Source organism: Arachis hypogaea, chromosome 1, assembly GCF_003086295.3.
Source record: "Arachis hypogaea cultivar Tifrunner chromosome 1, arahy.Tifrunner.gnm2.J5K5, whole genome shotgun sequence".
Lineage (NCBI taxonomy): Eukaryota > Viridiplantae > Streptophyta > Magnoliopsida > Fabales > Fabaceae > Arachis > Arachis hypogaea.
In genome coordinates, this window is record NC_092036.1 from 24,641,387 (window position 1) to 24,656,982 (window position 15,596).

The following is a 15,596-nucleotide window of genomic DNA, read 5'->3' on the forward strand; positions in this document are numbered from 1 at the left end:
GGCCTAGAACGTAAACCACCTGTAGCGGTTTACGTGTATTTGTAAACTGCGGGTCCCCTGTCACAGTTTATATAGTTTATGGAAAAAATGGATTTTGGTATCCATTTTACAAATTGTGTATATTGGTAATATTGGAAGCCACTTTATTTATTATGGTAAATTACCCTGTTAACAACATCAGTTAGCTATTACAATATTTTTTAGAGCAACAAAACGACCTAACAATATAATATACCACATTTGTTGCTTTGTTCCGAAAGATTACTTCATTTCTATGTATCCAGATATTCCATATAACCGAGAAGAAGCCAACTAACTATTTTTTGCGCGAGTTTTTTCTCAAGGGCAACGTCCTCCAACTCTCAAAATGTTCTTTAATTGTACTTGAGATGCTCCAAACACGTTACACATTAGTATCCATGCGCACTACACCTGCCAAGTATACTCACACGTAACGAACAAATATTGCACATATTCAACTTTTTTATTACACATAACAAACATTGTCACATTGTTCAATGATACCCAATCTACTCAGTCGATCCTTTGTATTAACCCGATCTACTAGCACAAACCAAGTAAACAACTCAACTCGAGGGAGAACTAGTCCTTTCCAGATTCCACTTATGAATTTGTATCTAAGAATATCATCCGTCAAGGTCTCTTCCTGCAATGCCTGCACAAAAAAGTTAGTAGTATAAACGTCTTTCTTGTCAAATTTTCACACCACTCTATCTTGTACCCTTGCTATCAATCTCACAGCTTGCAAGATATTAAGCAGTTGATTCAAACTTTCTGTCTCCCATTGGCAGAGTTTCTTCCTCCATTGGAAGTTCTAAACCCACTCTATCCCATCCCAAAATCCACATTCCCCAATTACAGATCCTTTATTATTTGAAATCAAGAAGAGTATTAGAAAGGAGTCTTTCAACCTCTATGCTTGTAACTATGTATCCTCGCAAAATCTAGTTGATCTACCATCGTCCCCTACTTCCATAGCAAGTCTGTCAATCATCTTTTTTCTGACATGTTGCTCTTTTATTTGTAGTTGATATATATCTCTCCATGGACCCCCTTTTACTGGTAATGCTTGAATAGACAATAACTGTCCAGGGTTTAGATTATTGCATGAGCATACAATATTTTTCCATAGCAGACAATCTTCCTTAGAAAACCTCCACCACCATTTAAACAATAAGGCGGAGTTACGAACCATCGCATCTCCCACACTTAAACCTCCTAGCTTCTTCGGTGCCTGTACCAACTCCCAGTTTACAAGAGCCATCGTAAGTCGTCCATAGTCCTTCTCCCAAAAGAACCTCCTTTGCAATGAGATTATTGTTTTTGCCACCGCAATTGGCATCTTATACAAGCTCAAATAGTAGATAGGTAGACTATTAATAACTGACTTGATAAGCACCAACTTTCCTGCTTTACTGAGAACCCTTTTTTTTTTCACAAGCTAAGTTTCTCCTTTACCTTATCTATTACCGGCTTCCATATTTTTACCAGTCTCGGATTTGCTCCAAGATTAATACCAAGATACCTCACCGGTAAAGTTGCCGCCAGACACCCTAATAATCGGCACATCCGTCCAATTCACTTCTGACTACAGTTTACCGGTATCAAACTAGACTTCTCTAAATTGATGCTTAATCCAGACATCATTTCAAAACACCTCAGACGTCTCTTGTAATTTCTCACTGTCTCCTCCTCCGGTGGCAGAACAATATAATGTTATCAGAAAATTAGAGATATGATAACTCTATATTATCCATGTCCACTAAAAGAGGAGATATTCTCCTGTTTCTTACCGCCTCCCCAATCATCCTATTCAACACATTCACAACAAGAACGAACAGAAATGGTGATAAAGGATCACCTTGTCAAAGTCCCCTTTCCATCTTGAATGGTTTGGATGGTGACCCGTTGAGTAGAATGGAAATAGATGCTGACCTCATGCACTCTGTAATCCATGTCCTCAATCTCCTACCGAACCCCATCTTAGACACAATATTAACAAAGTTCCACTTGACTCTATCATAGGCTTTCTGGAGATCCAATTTGATAATTGCTGAGGCGTTCTTCTTCAGTTTTAACCATTGTACAGTTTCACATGCTATTAGCGCTCCATCATGTATCCTCATTCCCTTGACAAACGCACTCTATGATTTTTCAACTAGGCTTGGCATTACACTCCTCATTCTTCTTGTCAACACTTTAGATATAACCTTATAAACACATCCAACCATACTGATAGGTCTAAGTCTTTTATATCCTTTGCGCCAGCAAATTTCGAGGCCAAAGCTACCCAAGTGACATTAGATTTTGCTGGTAACCTCGCCGTCTCAAAGAAACTCATCACAATTATAGTAAATTTCACTCCAATCTCTTCCCAACACTTTTTTATAAAATTTATGTTAATCCATCACTATCTGAAGTCTTAGAAGATTCATAATCTCATACTGCCTCCATTTTTCCCATCGATGGCAACACCTCTAACGCTTTAGCTTCCTCCATCTCCAACCGATTGACTAAACTATCTCGGAAACTAATATTTCACGAAGCTTTCTGGTGGTACAGGTTCCTATAAAAATCTCTAATGGCAACCTTAATTCTTGCATGATTCCTCACCACTTTCCTATAAATCACCAATGACTCAATTCAGTTATTTCTTCTTCTTGCTGATGCAATATTGTAGAAGTACCTTACGTTCCTGTCCATCTTGTTAGCATATCAAGACTTGGACATTTGCTTTCAGTGTGCATCTTGTCTTGCATACCATATCTCACGGCACCTTACTAACGCCTTTCTTCTTATCTCCACTATACCATCATATACTCTATTGTTAACCATATCATCCACCTTCTTTATCTCATCCTCAAAATTCTTTATCTTCTTAGTTATGTTTCCAAAGTGCTGCTTGTGTCACCTACCTAGCGGTGTTGACAACGCCTTCAGTTTATCCAAAAATTGTACGTCTCCTAATCCCCTCCATCTTTTATCATTCTTAGGAATCCTTCATTTGTTTACCACAAGTCTAAGCTGCGGAATGGTCTTGGACCCTGAACTATTTTTCTAACTTCCAATATTAAGGGGAAATGATCTGATAATCTTCTTGGCCTTCCGCTTAGCCGAGTATCCAGGTACGCATCTAACCATCTCAAGCTAACCAAACTTCTATCAATGCGATTGCAAATTGACCTCTAAACCACGTATATTTGCGAACATTTAACGTCAAGTCAACCAACTCCATATCATTTATCCATGATCTGAATCTTCAGTAGATGCTGACAAGGTAGTCGCTCCTTTTCTTTCCTCCATATGCATAATTTTATTGAAATCTCCTATGTAACAAAAGAAAACTTGACACAACCCTATAATATAACTTAATTCTTCTCACATTAAGAGTTTTTTATCTTTCACATGCAATCTATATACCAGACCAATAGCACAATAAAAATTATCTTTTGTTATCATTCTTACACATAGCTACTTATCTCCTTTATAATAATTTAACAAGTTTGACACTGAATCATCCTATATTAATAGTAGATTTTTCGATGCTCCAACAAAACTAACAAATTTCTAACTGGTTCTACCACTATTCCATATTCGTACTACATCAAATTTATTCACCACCTTTTTTTTGTTTTTATTAAACCCAACATAGTGATTTTATTTTATGATGATGAATTCGATTCCTTACAAATAGAGAAATACTTATTGGAGCTCTGCTAAAACATAAAACCTTCATAGGATAGTCTAAAAGGGATTGAGTTTTCTTTAAATCCTATCAACGATGGTAAAATCCGTTGAAAATGGTCGGGTGCGGTTCAGATGCATGACCCACGTTTAGCTCACGCACATCACGGTGTGCACGTCCATAGTGCACCAATGTTGGTATTCTTGGAAATTAATTTTAAAAAACGCAATAACCTTGGATATTCAATGTACAAAGCGTTATGTCTAATACTCTTGCCACTAGACCAAAGTTGTTTTTGCTATATTAAATGCTAAAAAATATATATTATTTAAATTCTTTGATTAAATTGTAATTTATATACTCTTTGATTAAATTTAAGTCATGTGAAATTATTTTATCATTCAATAATAATATCGTATTTATTTTTATTATTTAAATAGAGTTTTTTTAATAATTTTTATTTAATTATGATCGAATCAAACGATTTGATCAATGATTCATCAGTTGAATCACTAATCTAGTGACCTAATAATTTAATGATTCGATTTTCCGTTTGATTTTGATAGTTTGGCATTATTCTATAGTTTTTGGGGCAAAAGATGGATAAGATTAAGAATTATGATAATGCTAAATATAAGAGGTTGTTGGATTTTTTATTTATTTTTGTTCTTGATTTCATTTGAAGTGTTTTTAACTTTTTTTTTATTTTGTGAAGAAAATATTGATAAACAATAAAAATATGGATCACGTGTATTATTTTCATTTTAAAAAAAAAATTAAAAAAACAAGACATTGAAATTGAAAAGTAGCAAGTGAATTTTAAGTTTGGTTTTGTAAAGATGTTTTGTGCATTTTCATTGATTTCAGTTTTTCAGCAATTTGTAAGAAATCGTGAAATCATAAAACAGTATCATTGTTTCATTTTTGGTGGAAACTCACCTGCAGTCGACTGCAGGTGAAGTTGCTTCTGGATCGTTGACACGTGTTACTGTATGGTTTAAAAAAAACCGATTTATTTTATACAAATAATTTATTTAAAAAAATCGGTTTGAATAGATCAAATAACTACTTTTAAAATAATTTAAATTTTTTCTACGTGTTATTCCTAAATTCCTAACAGATGAATTTGATATGTTCTTTTTCTTCATTCATATTGACCAATTTTTCTTTAAATTTATCTGAAACTTTTTTTTATTTAATTTTTGTCAAATATATGTATACAAATTGTTTGAAAAAGTAAAATTTAGTATTCTGAAAAAGAAACAAAATTTACGGTTTTTTATAGAAATGGCATAAATGATATCATCTGTCCTTTTTTTTGTATCTCTGTTTCTATTTTCTTGATGAGTTTTGTTTTATTTCCCATAACTTACATTTTCAGTTGCTTTTAAATTAAGCTGTAAACAGATTTTAAATTAAGTTGTAAAAATATGTTCAATTGCAAATTTATCATTAAATTAAATTTTATGGTAATCAATCAATTAACTTTTATTTTACTAATAAACTATTTTCATGCAAATTATTGTTGATTTTTCAATATTATTCTATAAATAAATTATTTTTTTAAGATAATAAGACTATAATTTACTTTGTCTAGAAATTATGATTTCACTGTCATGCACGTTTTTGTGTTTTTACTTATCAACTAGAATTTATTTTTTAATGAAATTAGAATTTATTTTCAATAAAACAAAAGTATCTAATCAAAATATTAATTTGGTCTCCTTAAATAATTGAACATAATATTATTAATTTTGTCTACAACAAAAATTTTTAATAAATTTTTTCAAAATAAAATTGATTCAAAAATAGACAAAAAAAAAGAACAACTAATGAAAATATTTATTTTGACATTGCCATTAAGAATAGGATAGCCAATAGCCATAGAAAAAATTCAACCAAATAAAAAGGACCTAACTCATACCATTAAACTACCATCATATCATCACAATAAACTATAACATCACCAACTAAAGAGACATATAACAAATATGAAAGAGATCATGCCAAAATTTCAACAATGCTCATGCTATCAACTAGTCTACGTTATACCATAATTACATTTTTGTCATCCATCACATGAAATTGCCATGAATTATCTTGGTATTTATGATCCTGAACATCAAAATGGTGTGATGACATAAATATGTACGTATTTATTAAATAATTTTCATCATTCACAGAGGAATGCATAAAAACGTAAATTAAGAAATACATTTGAAATAATAAATTTGATTAAGAAATATAAATAAAAGGAACATACGTAATTGAAAGTTTCATATTAGTTCTGAAAAAGGGATCGAAAGAGAACGAATTTTACGTGCGAAACGAAGAAGAAGGGAATAAAAGTAACTGCTTGGTCCAATTCAAACCGATTTTTTTAAATAAACCATTTATATAAAATAAACCGATTTTTTTAAACCATATAGTAACACGTGTCAGCCATCCAGAAGCAACTTCACCTGCAGTCTACTGCAGGTGAGTTTCTGCCTTCATTTTTTCCCTTAAAATTTTGATCACTGAGTAAGAATAGTAGGTGATTACTCAAAAGCCATTATTTATTCAAAAGTCATTTTGAGCTTGTTTGAATGCCGTTAAATTATTAAAAAAAATTTGTTTAATAAAATTTTTTTTTAATGTGTTTAACAAAATTTTAATAATAAAAAATACTAAATTTTTTATTTATAATTTATAATTTTTTAATTTTTTATTTTAAAAAATATTCTTAATATTATAAATAAAAAATATTTTTATATTATTATATTCAAATATAATTATTAAATAAAAAAATAAATATTTTTATATGAGATATCTAAACATTTAATTATTTTTACTCTTTTAAAAAATCTTTTAAAATAAAATCACTCAGATTTTTATTTATTTATTTATTTATTTTCTTTGTAAAAGATCACCCAAACAAATTTTTTATCCTCCGATGCGGCGGCATGAATAGAAGTTGTTTTAACACACAGAAACCAAAATCGACCATACTCAGCTTTTTTTTTTTTTTCACGTGAACCGAGCAATGACTTGATCACGCAAATTCAAACATCATGTCAAATTGGCAACCCAGTCAGGATTATTGTTAACGTTATTATTATGATGGTATGTGATCCATGTATATTAACAGTAAACTTGAACAGCACTTTAGTATATGATTGGATAAACACTATTAACGGAAATATCCGTACTCCAGAGATCACTGGAAAATTTAAAATATGTAAGTTCAAGGACATTAAAATGGGGGAAGTCCCTTTATTTGGGCCAACTAAATTCCTGCAATACTACATCTCTTAAAAATTTGGGGTAACTTTTCCCCAAGAATATCAACTAGGGAAGTAAAAAATTATTGGCTCTTGAATTGCCATTTCTCAGTGTAATAAAATCATGGTTCAAAAATACTACTACCTCAATGTAGTAGATTATCAAATGAGTAATTACTAACCAACTCTATATGCAATGTCAATCAGTTGGGCCAATCATTTTCTCAGGTACCACAAGATTATCGAATTCCTCAGAGCTCAATACTCCAAGCTTCAATGCAGCTTCCTAAAAAACCATTTTAAACAATTCAGCATTAAATAATTGGATATGCAAGAGAAAAAAATTTCATATTCAAAGGGAATCAATCAGTGAAGACAATACTACTATTAATGTCAGACAAACCAATAAAATGTTTTGAAATGATGATAGTTGCAGAAAATACTCAATCAAGTATACAAGATAAAAATAAAAACACGGTGTCACCTTCAGAGTAGACCCCTCTTTGTGGGCTGTCTTTGCAACCGCTGCTGCCTTGTCATAACCGATTTTCTGGAACAGGCCAAATTACATCCAATATGAAAAGGAACATGAAATATATAGTGGAAAAAATGAATTTATGAGTGAAAACTTACTGGATTCAAGGATGTGACAAGCATCAATGACTGCAAAATGAGTTAAAACAGAAAACGACAAAGCACATTAGCCAAGGGATTTTATGTGGCAAACTCGCAAGATCTGAATCATAGTCATCAACTAACCTCATGCAGCAACTTTGAAATTCTTTCCCTATTAGCTTGAATACCTCTAACACAATTCTTTTCAAAGGAAGCAGATGAATCTCCAAGCAGTCTCAACGACTATCATAAATCAGAACAAAAATAGGTTATTGAACATTAATATGGTATTACTATAGGCGATATATCATCCTAGAAGCATGGATTAGTACGCAACATAAAACAAACAGGGTACATTAAACGGCACACATGCCATCCTTATTTTCTTCTTGGGGTAATCACTATTTATATCAAATATGGTGCCTCAAATTTATTTTAAAAAATAAATGGTGTAATATCAGCCAAAAGATAGCAAGAAGTTCCAGCTTTGCATCATTTATAGACTTGAAATAACATGACAATGAATATAGAACATACATGCAGCAGAGAACTTGCAATCATTGGTTTGAACACATTAAGCTCAAAATGACCATTTGATCCACCCACTGTGATGGCAACATGGTTTCCCATGACCTGCAATAGGTAAATTGTAACAATTCAGAAACTGCTGGTCATCATAAAATTAAAAGTGCACAGCTTTATTACAAGTACTAAGAATGAAATACCAAAGCTCCAAGCATTGAAGAAACTGTTAGCTAATCAGTACTCAATTATTCATGACATTGAAGAAGTGAACTGATGTTTACCTGCGCACAGACCATTGTCAAAGCCTCACACTGGGTGGGGTTAACCTTCCCCTGAAACAAAAAATGATTGTGACTTAGAGTTAGTCCCATTTGTAAGACAAATAAAACAATCAAATATTATTAGAAACAAGAAATCAGCTAGTTTCTGTAACAGGTATATAGAGTCACCGAGAATTAGGATCTTACAGGCATGATACTGCTTCCTGGTTCATTTTCAGGAAGAATGAGTTCACCAAGGCCACAACGGGGACCACTATAATAGGATAGCATCGAGAAAGTCAATGAAAGAACATGAGTGATTTTTTCAATAAGAATAAAAGGAAACAAAAAGAAATGGCAATCAATGCTGTATAAGTATACACTATACCTTCCCAATAACCGTATATCATTAGCAATCTTCATTAAAGAAGCTGCAATGGTGTTGAGGGCACCACTTGTTTCTACAAAGGCATCATGTGCAGCCTACAAAAGGAGAATATGAACGTAAGCCAATGCAAAGATTGATGGAAAAAGCTAGGACAATGACATAGCACACGAAGAATTTAACTTCAAAAAATAAGTTCCAGTAACAAACCAAGGCCTCAAACTTATTTTCTGCTGTGATAAAAGGCAGCCTTGTTTCTTCAGCTACTGCCGCTGCAATCTTTGCATCAAACCTGATTACCGTCCAGAAAATACTCTTTAAACAAACCAAAAAGAAGACCATACAAGAAAACCACTTCACTAGCAGAAAGGACGCATACCCTTTCTTTGTATTCAATCCAGTCCCTACAGCTGTACCACCCTGCGCTAGCTGCTCAAGAATCATCTCTACTCGGTTAGAAGAAATCCAAAAGCAAATGAGTGAAAAACTAGTATTTCATATCTGTGTTGCATGTCTAACCTGATACATTCGTGGCAAAGTGCCAATCACTCTATCAATGCCATACTTCACCTGCAGCAGATAAAGGAAAAAGGTAATGAAGAAAAGGAAAATCCCCACAAATGGTACAAATTTTGTAGCCCCTTCAACAAAAATAGTAAACAGAATACCAAACTACACAAGCCACCAGAAAGCAAGCTTACTTGAGTAGTATACCCACTAAACTCCTGTCCAAGTGTCAAAGGTGTTGCATCCTGAGTATGAGTGCGTCCAATCTTGACAATATCCTTGAATTCGATTGACTGGTAATTGTTTAAAAGAGAAGGCCGAGAAAAAAAAAATAACACAGACAACAGAAGTTCAAAAAATAGATGTCATTAACTGTAAAGCAAACAAAGGCAAATGTCGGAGGTTTCTAAAATTGTTGCGTCACCATAATTGCATACTTGATAGCCCAAAAAAGAAAGGGGGTCAAACGAAACCATGTCTCATATAATATGAAGAGAGGATGCAAATATGATGTAAAAAATTGCAAAAATGATGTAAACCATTCAATATCCCACCTAACAAGATGACACATGGATTTGCAGAAGGGAGCCTGTAATCTACTATGTAGTATAAAATGTCTAAAGTATGAACAAACCTTCGCATTTAGTGTAGAATATAAGGTTTTCAAATTGGGGATTAGTCTTGAGTTTACTTCCATGGCAGCTGCAATGTGCATTACCTGGAAAGGGAAAAAATATGGATTATATGAAATAAAAGAGAATCAGTATTTTAAGCATAAACATTAAACCAGGGAGTAAAGAAAATAAAGGAACAATTTAGTCTAGCCATTGCAACCCCAACATAGGGATCCGATTAAATAAGATTTTTCCAGAAACTAAAATCAACAGACATACAAAAATGCTTCTAGTTCTTACAGTTGGGAAAGTATCATTGGAAGATTGTGATCTGTTGACATGGTCATTTGGGTGCACAAACTTTTCGCCCCGCCTATGACCAAGAATCTCTGCCGCTCTGTTAGCAATAACCTGAATTAGTCCAACACAAAAACTTTCACCATAAAGAACTGTTCATTGCAATGATCAAATGGATACAAAGCTTCATGTAACTTGTAAGTCATAATACACTCATACAACACCCAAAATACAAATTTCAAAAAGATAACAGTTCCGTAAATGTTCCAAAACTTAATTGTCTCAGGTTTTCATTTAATTAGCAATCATCACAAACAATGAAGATTAACATTCATAGTCACAAGTCCACTAAGCCAAACAAGGATGATCAGGTTTGCACCAACCTCATTAGCATTCATGTTACTCTGCGTGCCACTGCCAGTTTGCCAAACAACAAGGGGAAAATGGTCATTTAACTTGCCCTCTGCCACTTCTTGAGCTGCTTGCATCACTGCCTTCCCAATCGTGGGATCAAGACCGTACTCCATGTTCACCTGGATTACAACAAAGAAAAGAAACTCAGGTTCAAATCCAAACCACAAACAAACAAATAAATATATGAACAAACCCTAAAAATGCCTGTGTAAAATATAAAAATACAGAAACTTTACGCTGGCATTTATAGTGCATATAATTAGATCCGAAAAAAAAAACAATTGCTAAGGAAAAAATTCACAAAAATAATAAACAAGAACATGAGAAACTAGTGAAGAGTATAATTAACTGATGGTAAACCTTAGCAGCGCATTTTTTCAAGATGCCGAAGGCACGAACGATGGGTTCAGGCATGCGTTCACGGGGGCCACCGATATCGAAATTCTGGAGGGATCTTTGAGTTTGAGCTCCCCATAATCTAACAGCGCAAGCAACCACACACAAAACGAACAAGTTAGATTTATAAATAAAGGACAGAGAGGTAAAGAGAAGAAGAAGAAGAGGAAAACGAACTTGTCGGAAGGAACTTGAATGGGTCCAAAGGTGTCTCTTTCTTCCCTGAAGGAGGAAGAGGAATAGGATCTGGAATAGGATGCGGCGAAACGGAGAGCGAGGAAGAATTGGGAAGTGGAGGGATGTGATGAACGGCGAGATAGCACGTACAACGCCATGGTTGAGACTTGGGATTGAATCAGTGTTACACCGCACGGGAGAATGAAATACTTTGTTCTTCTGATCAAATGCTATAAAACAAGTGGGCGAATGGGTGACTTTAGTTAGGCTCGCTTCCCAACCAAATTACAATAATGATTTATATTAGCACAGTATTTTTTTTGTTTTGATATCATATAGTATTGATCATGATAATATTATTATATAGTGTTATATAAACTTTCTAACATCTATTCTATTATATAAAAATCGGATGTCTGCACTAAACGATGGAGCTGACGTGACATGCTCTGGAGAATGTTTCTCGATTTAATTATTTTAACTCATTCAATACAATTTATTACCATGACTTAATTATATCAGCTAATTGATTTGATTAGATATTTAAATATTAATATAATTTATTATAATATATATTACTTAATTAAATTTACTACATTAATTGTAATTTGTTATATTAGTTAATTAATTTATTCATTTATAAAGTCTAAAATAAAATAAATAATTTATTATTTATTCTAATTGAATTCATTAAATTTAATTATACATTATATACGAATTAATAATAATTTATAAATCACTTTATATTTTATATGTATTAACAAAATATTATATACGTCTTAATGTGTTAATTAAATATTATATACGTACAGAAAAATAAATACAAAGATGATTTATATAATATTAATAATATTATATTAGCACGGTGTTTTTTTTGTTTTGATATCATATAGTATTGATCATGATAATATTATTATATAGTATTGTATAAACTTTCTAATATTAGTATAGAAAATTGGAAAATTATTCCTTATGGCAATCATTCTTAGTGGAATAGTGTATTTCTTATATAGTATTGATAATTGTTGTTTAATTTAAAGTAATTGTATGTTGGTATCTTAAATTTATTTTCAATAATGACCTAAATAGATAAATCTAATTGAATTGAATGATTATATAAAATATTTTATATTATTAATATACTAAAATTAAATTCATTTTTTGGTACCGAATTTTATAGGTAAATTTTATACAAGATTAAGTTATTTTTTTATTTGTTTTATCTATGTTACTTTATTTAATTTTAAGTAGCGTCATATTTACAATTACCGCCAGTATGATATTTTATAAAATATGAAAATCATTTTTTTTATAATTTAAATATCAATGTTTGAATAGAAGAACTTAACAATTTACCTAGAGAAAAAAAACTCGCATGAGAATGGTGACGACGTGCTCAACAACAACGGTAACGGGATGAGCAGCGATGATGACATAAGTTGTGAACAGTGACGGACCCAGAAAAATTTAGTAATGGAGACAAAAATATAATAAAATTTAGGTCTAGATATTTTTTTTGCTTCCCACGATATTCAAAAGTTAAGGACTAATCCGTCATGAATTTGAATTCCATTTAAGAATCTACAATTGGCCGGCAACGAGTTGTTATACATACGAGACAGAATTCGAACCCTCAATACTTATTTAAGCTGACGACTAAGTCGATCACTTGATCAATCTAAATTGGTTTAGATATATTCAAAATTTAAAATTAGAACTATCTAATACATATTGATAAGAACTAGAAATATACACACAATCATTATTATAATATTTAAAATAATAAAAATATAATTTCATACGCATAATATAATATTTAAAATAACAAAAAAATATTTATAAAGACCTTTTTTTAATTTTTAACATGATTAAATATTATTTTTTTATATATATTTTTAAACAATTATTTTACTTAATTGTCAAATCTACTTATTATAATTTTTATAGTATAAATAAATTTTTTAACCAAAATAATTACAGTATATTAATACATAGATAATATATTTTTATATCTTAAACAATTTTAAAAAAATTACTAATAATTTAAGTTGTATTTAATTAGAAGAAGATTTTGGGTGAGGATGATTGAGTTTATCTTGCATGGCTATAGAGTATAGACTGAAGCTATGAATCATGTGTGATATGAGACAAATCCTAATTCCTAAAAAATGTTTATATGTATATATTTGGAGCGGGTACACCCTAAGCCCGACGATACCTATCTTGACCAAAATCTGCCCCGACTCGAGTCAAGTTATTACCCTTTCATTCGGGTATGGACAGGTCGGGTACCTGCGTATTCGAAAACTCTTCCCAAATCTAACCATGTATTGAGACTCCTTTTATTAAGGATTTATCGATAGCCAATGAATTGCTATATACACAAGGCGAGATTCTAACTCCTAATAGTTGTTTAAGCGGACGAGTGAGATGATCACTTAACAAACTCAAATTGATTAAGATAAATACTAATTATTTTTAATATTTTAATATTAAAAATTTTGAGAGTTTGATTTTAATTATAACTTTATAAAATATTTATAATAATAATTATTATATATTATTTAATTTTTAATATAATTTTATGTATTATCCCGTACAAACTACGGGAACATACACTAGTTACAATAATGAAAAAAAAATATTTGGCACCTAAATTCTTTTACGAACCAAATTAAACTATAAGACTTAGAATAATAGTTATAACTTATAACTGATATTTGTTATATTAATTTGATTCGACTTAATTAATAAAAAAATTTGTATTTATAGCATTATTGTAAAAAAAAATTGTTATTTTATACAATTTAATCTTTTTACAATTATTCATTTATTTTTAAAATAAAATACCATTCGTTCTTGTCTATTTACATAAATGCTATAAAATATAGACAAAAATAAGATATAAAATACCACACAACATGAGACATGCGTCACACACTAATTCTAAATAATTGTGAGACACAAGAACACAAAAATATAAATAATATATTAATTAATATTAAACTAATAACTATTTTCAAAAATAACGATATGATATACATTTTTTCTTAAAATGTATAGGTATTTAAAAGATAAAATTTTAAACTCTTATGTCTTAATAGAGTTAATAATATTTTTGTACATCACATGTACACAAAAAAATTATCTAAAAATATCTTTTTTAATAATTTTTTTTTATTTTTTAGTGTGTTTGACAAATTTTTAGCCGTAAAAGTAAAAGCACTAAAAAAATATAAAAAATATCTTTTTTGAGAAGTTACAATTTACATCTTTTTTTAAAAGATCTTTTTTCTTTAAAAAAAATGTTTTGTAATCATTGATAGACAAAAATATCTTTACTAAAATTTTAAAAAGACACTTTTTACCCCCTTTCTTTCATGGATGAATGTACTATATATTCAATATCTCCTTCATGCCTTGAACCTCAGAACCAAGTTCCAACTTAAACCGCAACTCCCCTGGTAATCTCTGATTCTCTTCGTGCTATCTTTTTTTTATCTATTTTGTGTTTTCAATATATATATATATGAAAAGTCAATTATACAAAATCAACGCAACTTTTATTTTCTTTTGCTATAATCATACGTGATATCTTTTATTTTTGTTTTTATTTTCATAGATGGATTTATATTTTATACAGTGTTGACCTTGGATTGATGTTTGAGATTTAATCATATTGAATCATTAATTTTTAGTGTTATGATTTTTTAAGAATTTGTATATGATGTTTTGGAAGCATTATTATGTAATATTTTGTCAAATTCACTATTGCAAGAATCATGTAATATTTTGAGATAAAATTTTTAATGATTTGATATAAAATATAATAATATATAAATATAAAAAATATATACTAGTATCAAAATATAAAAAGTAAAAAATCTAAAAATATTCACAAATAAAAATATAACATATTCGTTTAGCTTTTGTGATATATATATATATATATATATATATATATATATATATATATATATATATATATATATATATATATATATATATATATATATATATATATATATACGACTTGTAAAGGTTGAGCTGGTAGGGGTTGAGCTTGTATTAATGGTTGACCCATTTGTTGTAAAGTTATCACATTTTGTCTATGAAGATAATGCAATTTACGAACATGATGAATCCTTTTATTCTTAATGTTTTCTTTTAAGCTTTTTACGGATCTTACTACTTTAATATTTCTTAACATACTTCTCATCTTGATTATTTTTTTATCTAACTTTTCTATTTCTTGACTTAATTCAGAAGATTCAACTATTACTTCTATGTATCTTCTTGCTAAGGCTAATCTTCTCATTTTCATATTTCTTCTAAGAAACTTTAAAGATTTAAGCCTTCTATGCAGTAATGACATTATATTTAAAGAAAATAGAATATAATAATAAAGAGATTTAACGGATGAATAAAGCTTACAGA

At 30.4% G+C, this 15,596-nt stretch overlaps 1 protein-coding gene across 2 annotated transcripts; it reads right to left on the reverse strand.

Moving 5' to 3' along the window:
* Positions 1 to 6,878: 6,878 nt before the first annotated feature.
* Positions 6,879 to 11,496, reverse strand: LOC112800903 (fumarate hydratase 1, mitochondrial). Of its 2 annotated transcripts, none has more exons than XM_025843356.3 (17): positions 11,160 to 11,496; positions 10,947 to 11,064; positions 10,556 to 10,705; positions 10,176 to 10,286; positions 9,896 to 9,979; positions 9,456 to 9,554; positions 9,274 to 9,324; positions 9,134 to 9,183; positions 8,965 to 9,046; positions 8,758 to 8,852; positions 8,577 to 8,643; positions 8,391 to 8,441; positions 8,122 to 8,217; positions 7,729 to 7,827; positions 7,603 to 7,632; positions 7,454 to 7,519; positions 6,879 to 7,255 (listed from the first exon to the last, which is right to left on the reverse strand). In XM_025843356.3, the coding sequence occupies exons 1-17, from the start codon at positions 11,315 to 11,317 to the stop codon at positions 7,169 to 7,171; spliced, it is 1,494 nt and encodes a 497-aa protein (XP_025699141.1). In that variant the 5' UTR covers positions 11,318 to 11,496; the 3' UTR covers positions 6,879 to 7,168. The 2 variants fall into 2 exon arrangements, with proteins under 2 accessions (XP_025699141.1, XP_025699146.1); XM_025843361.3 differs by having other exon boundaries at positions 10,176 to 10,272; positions 11,160 to 11,459.
* Positions 11,497 to 15,596: the final 4,100 nt, after the last annotated feature.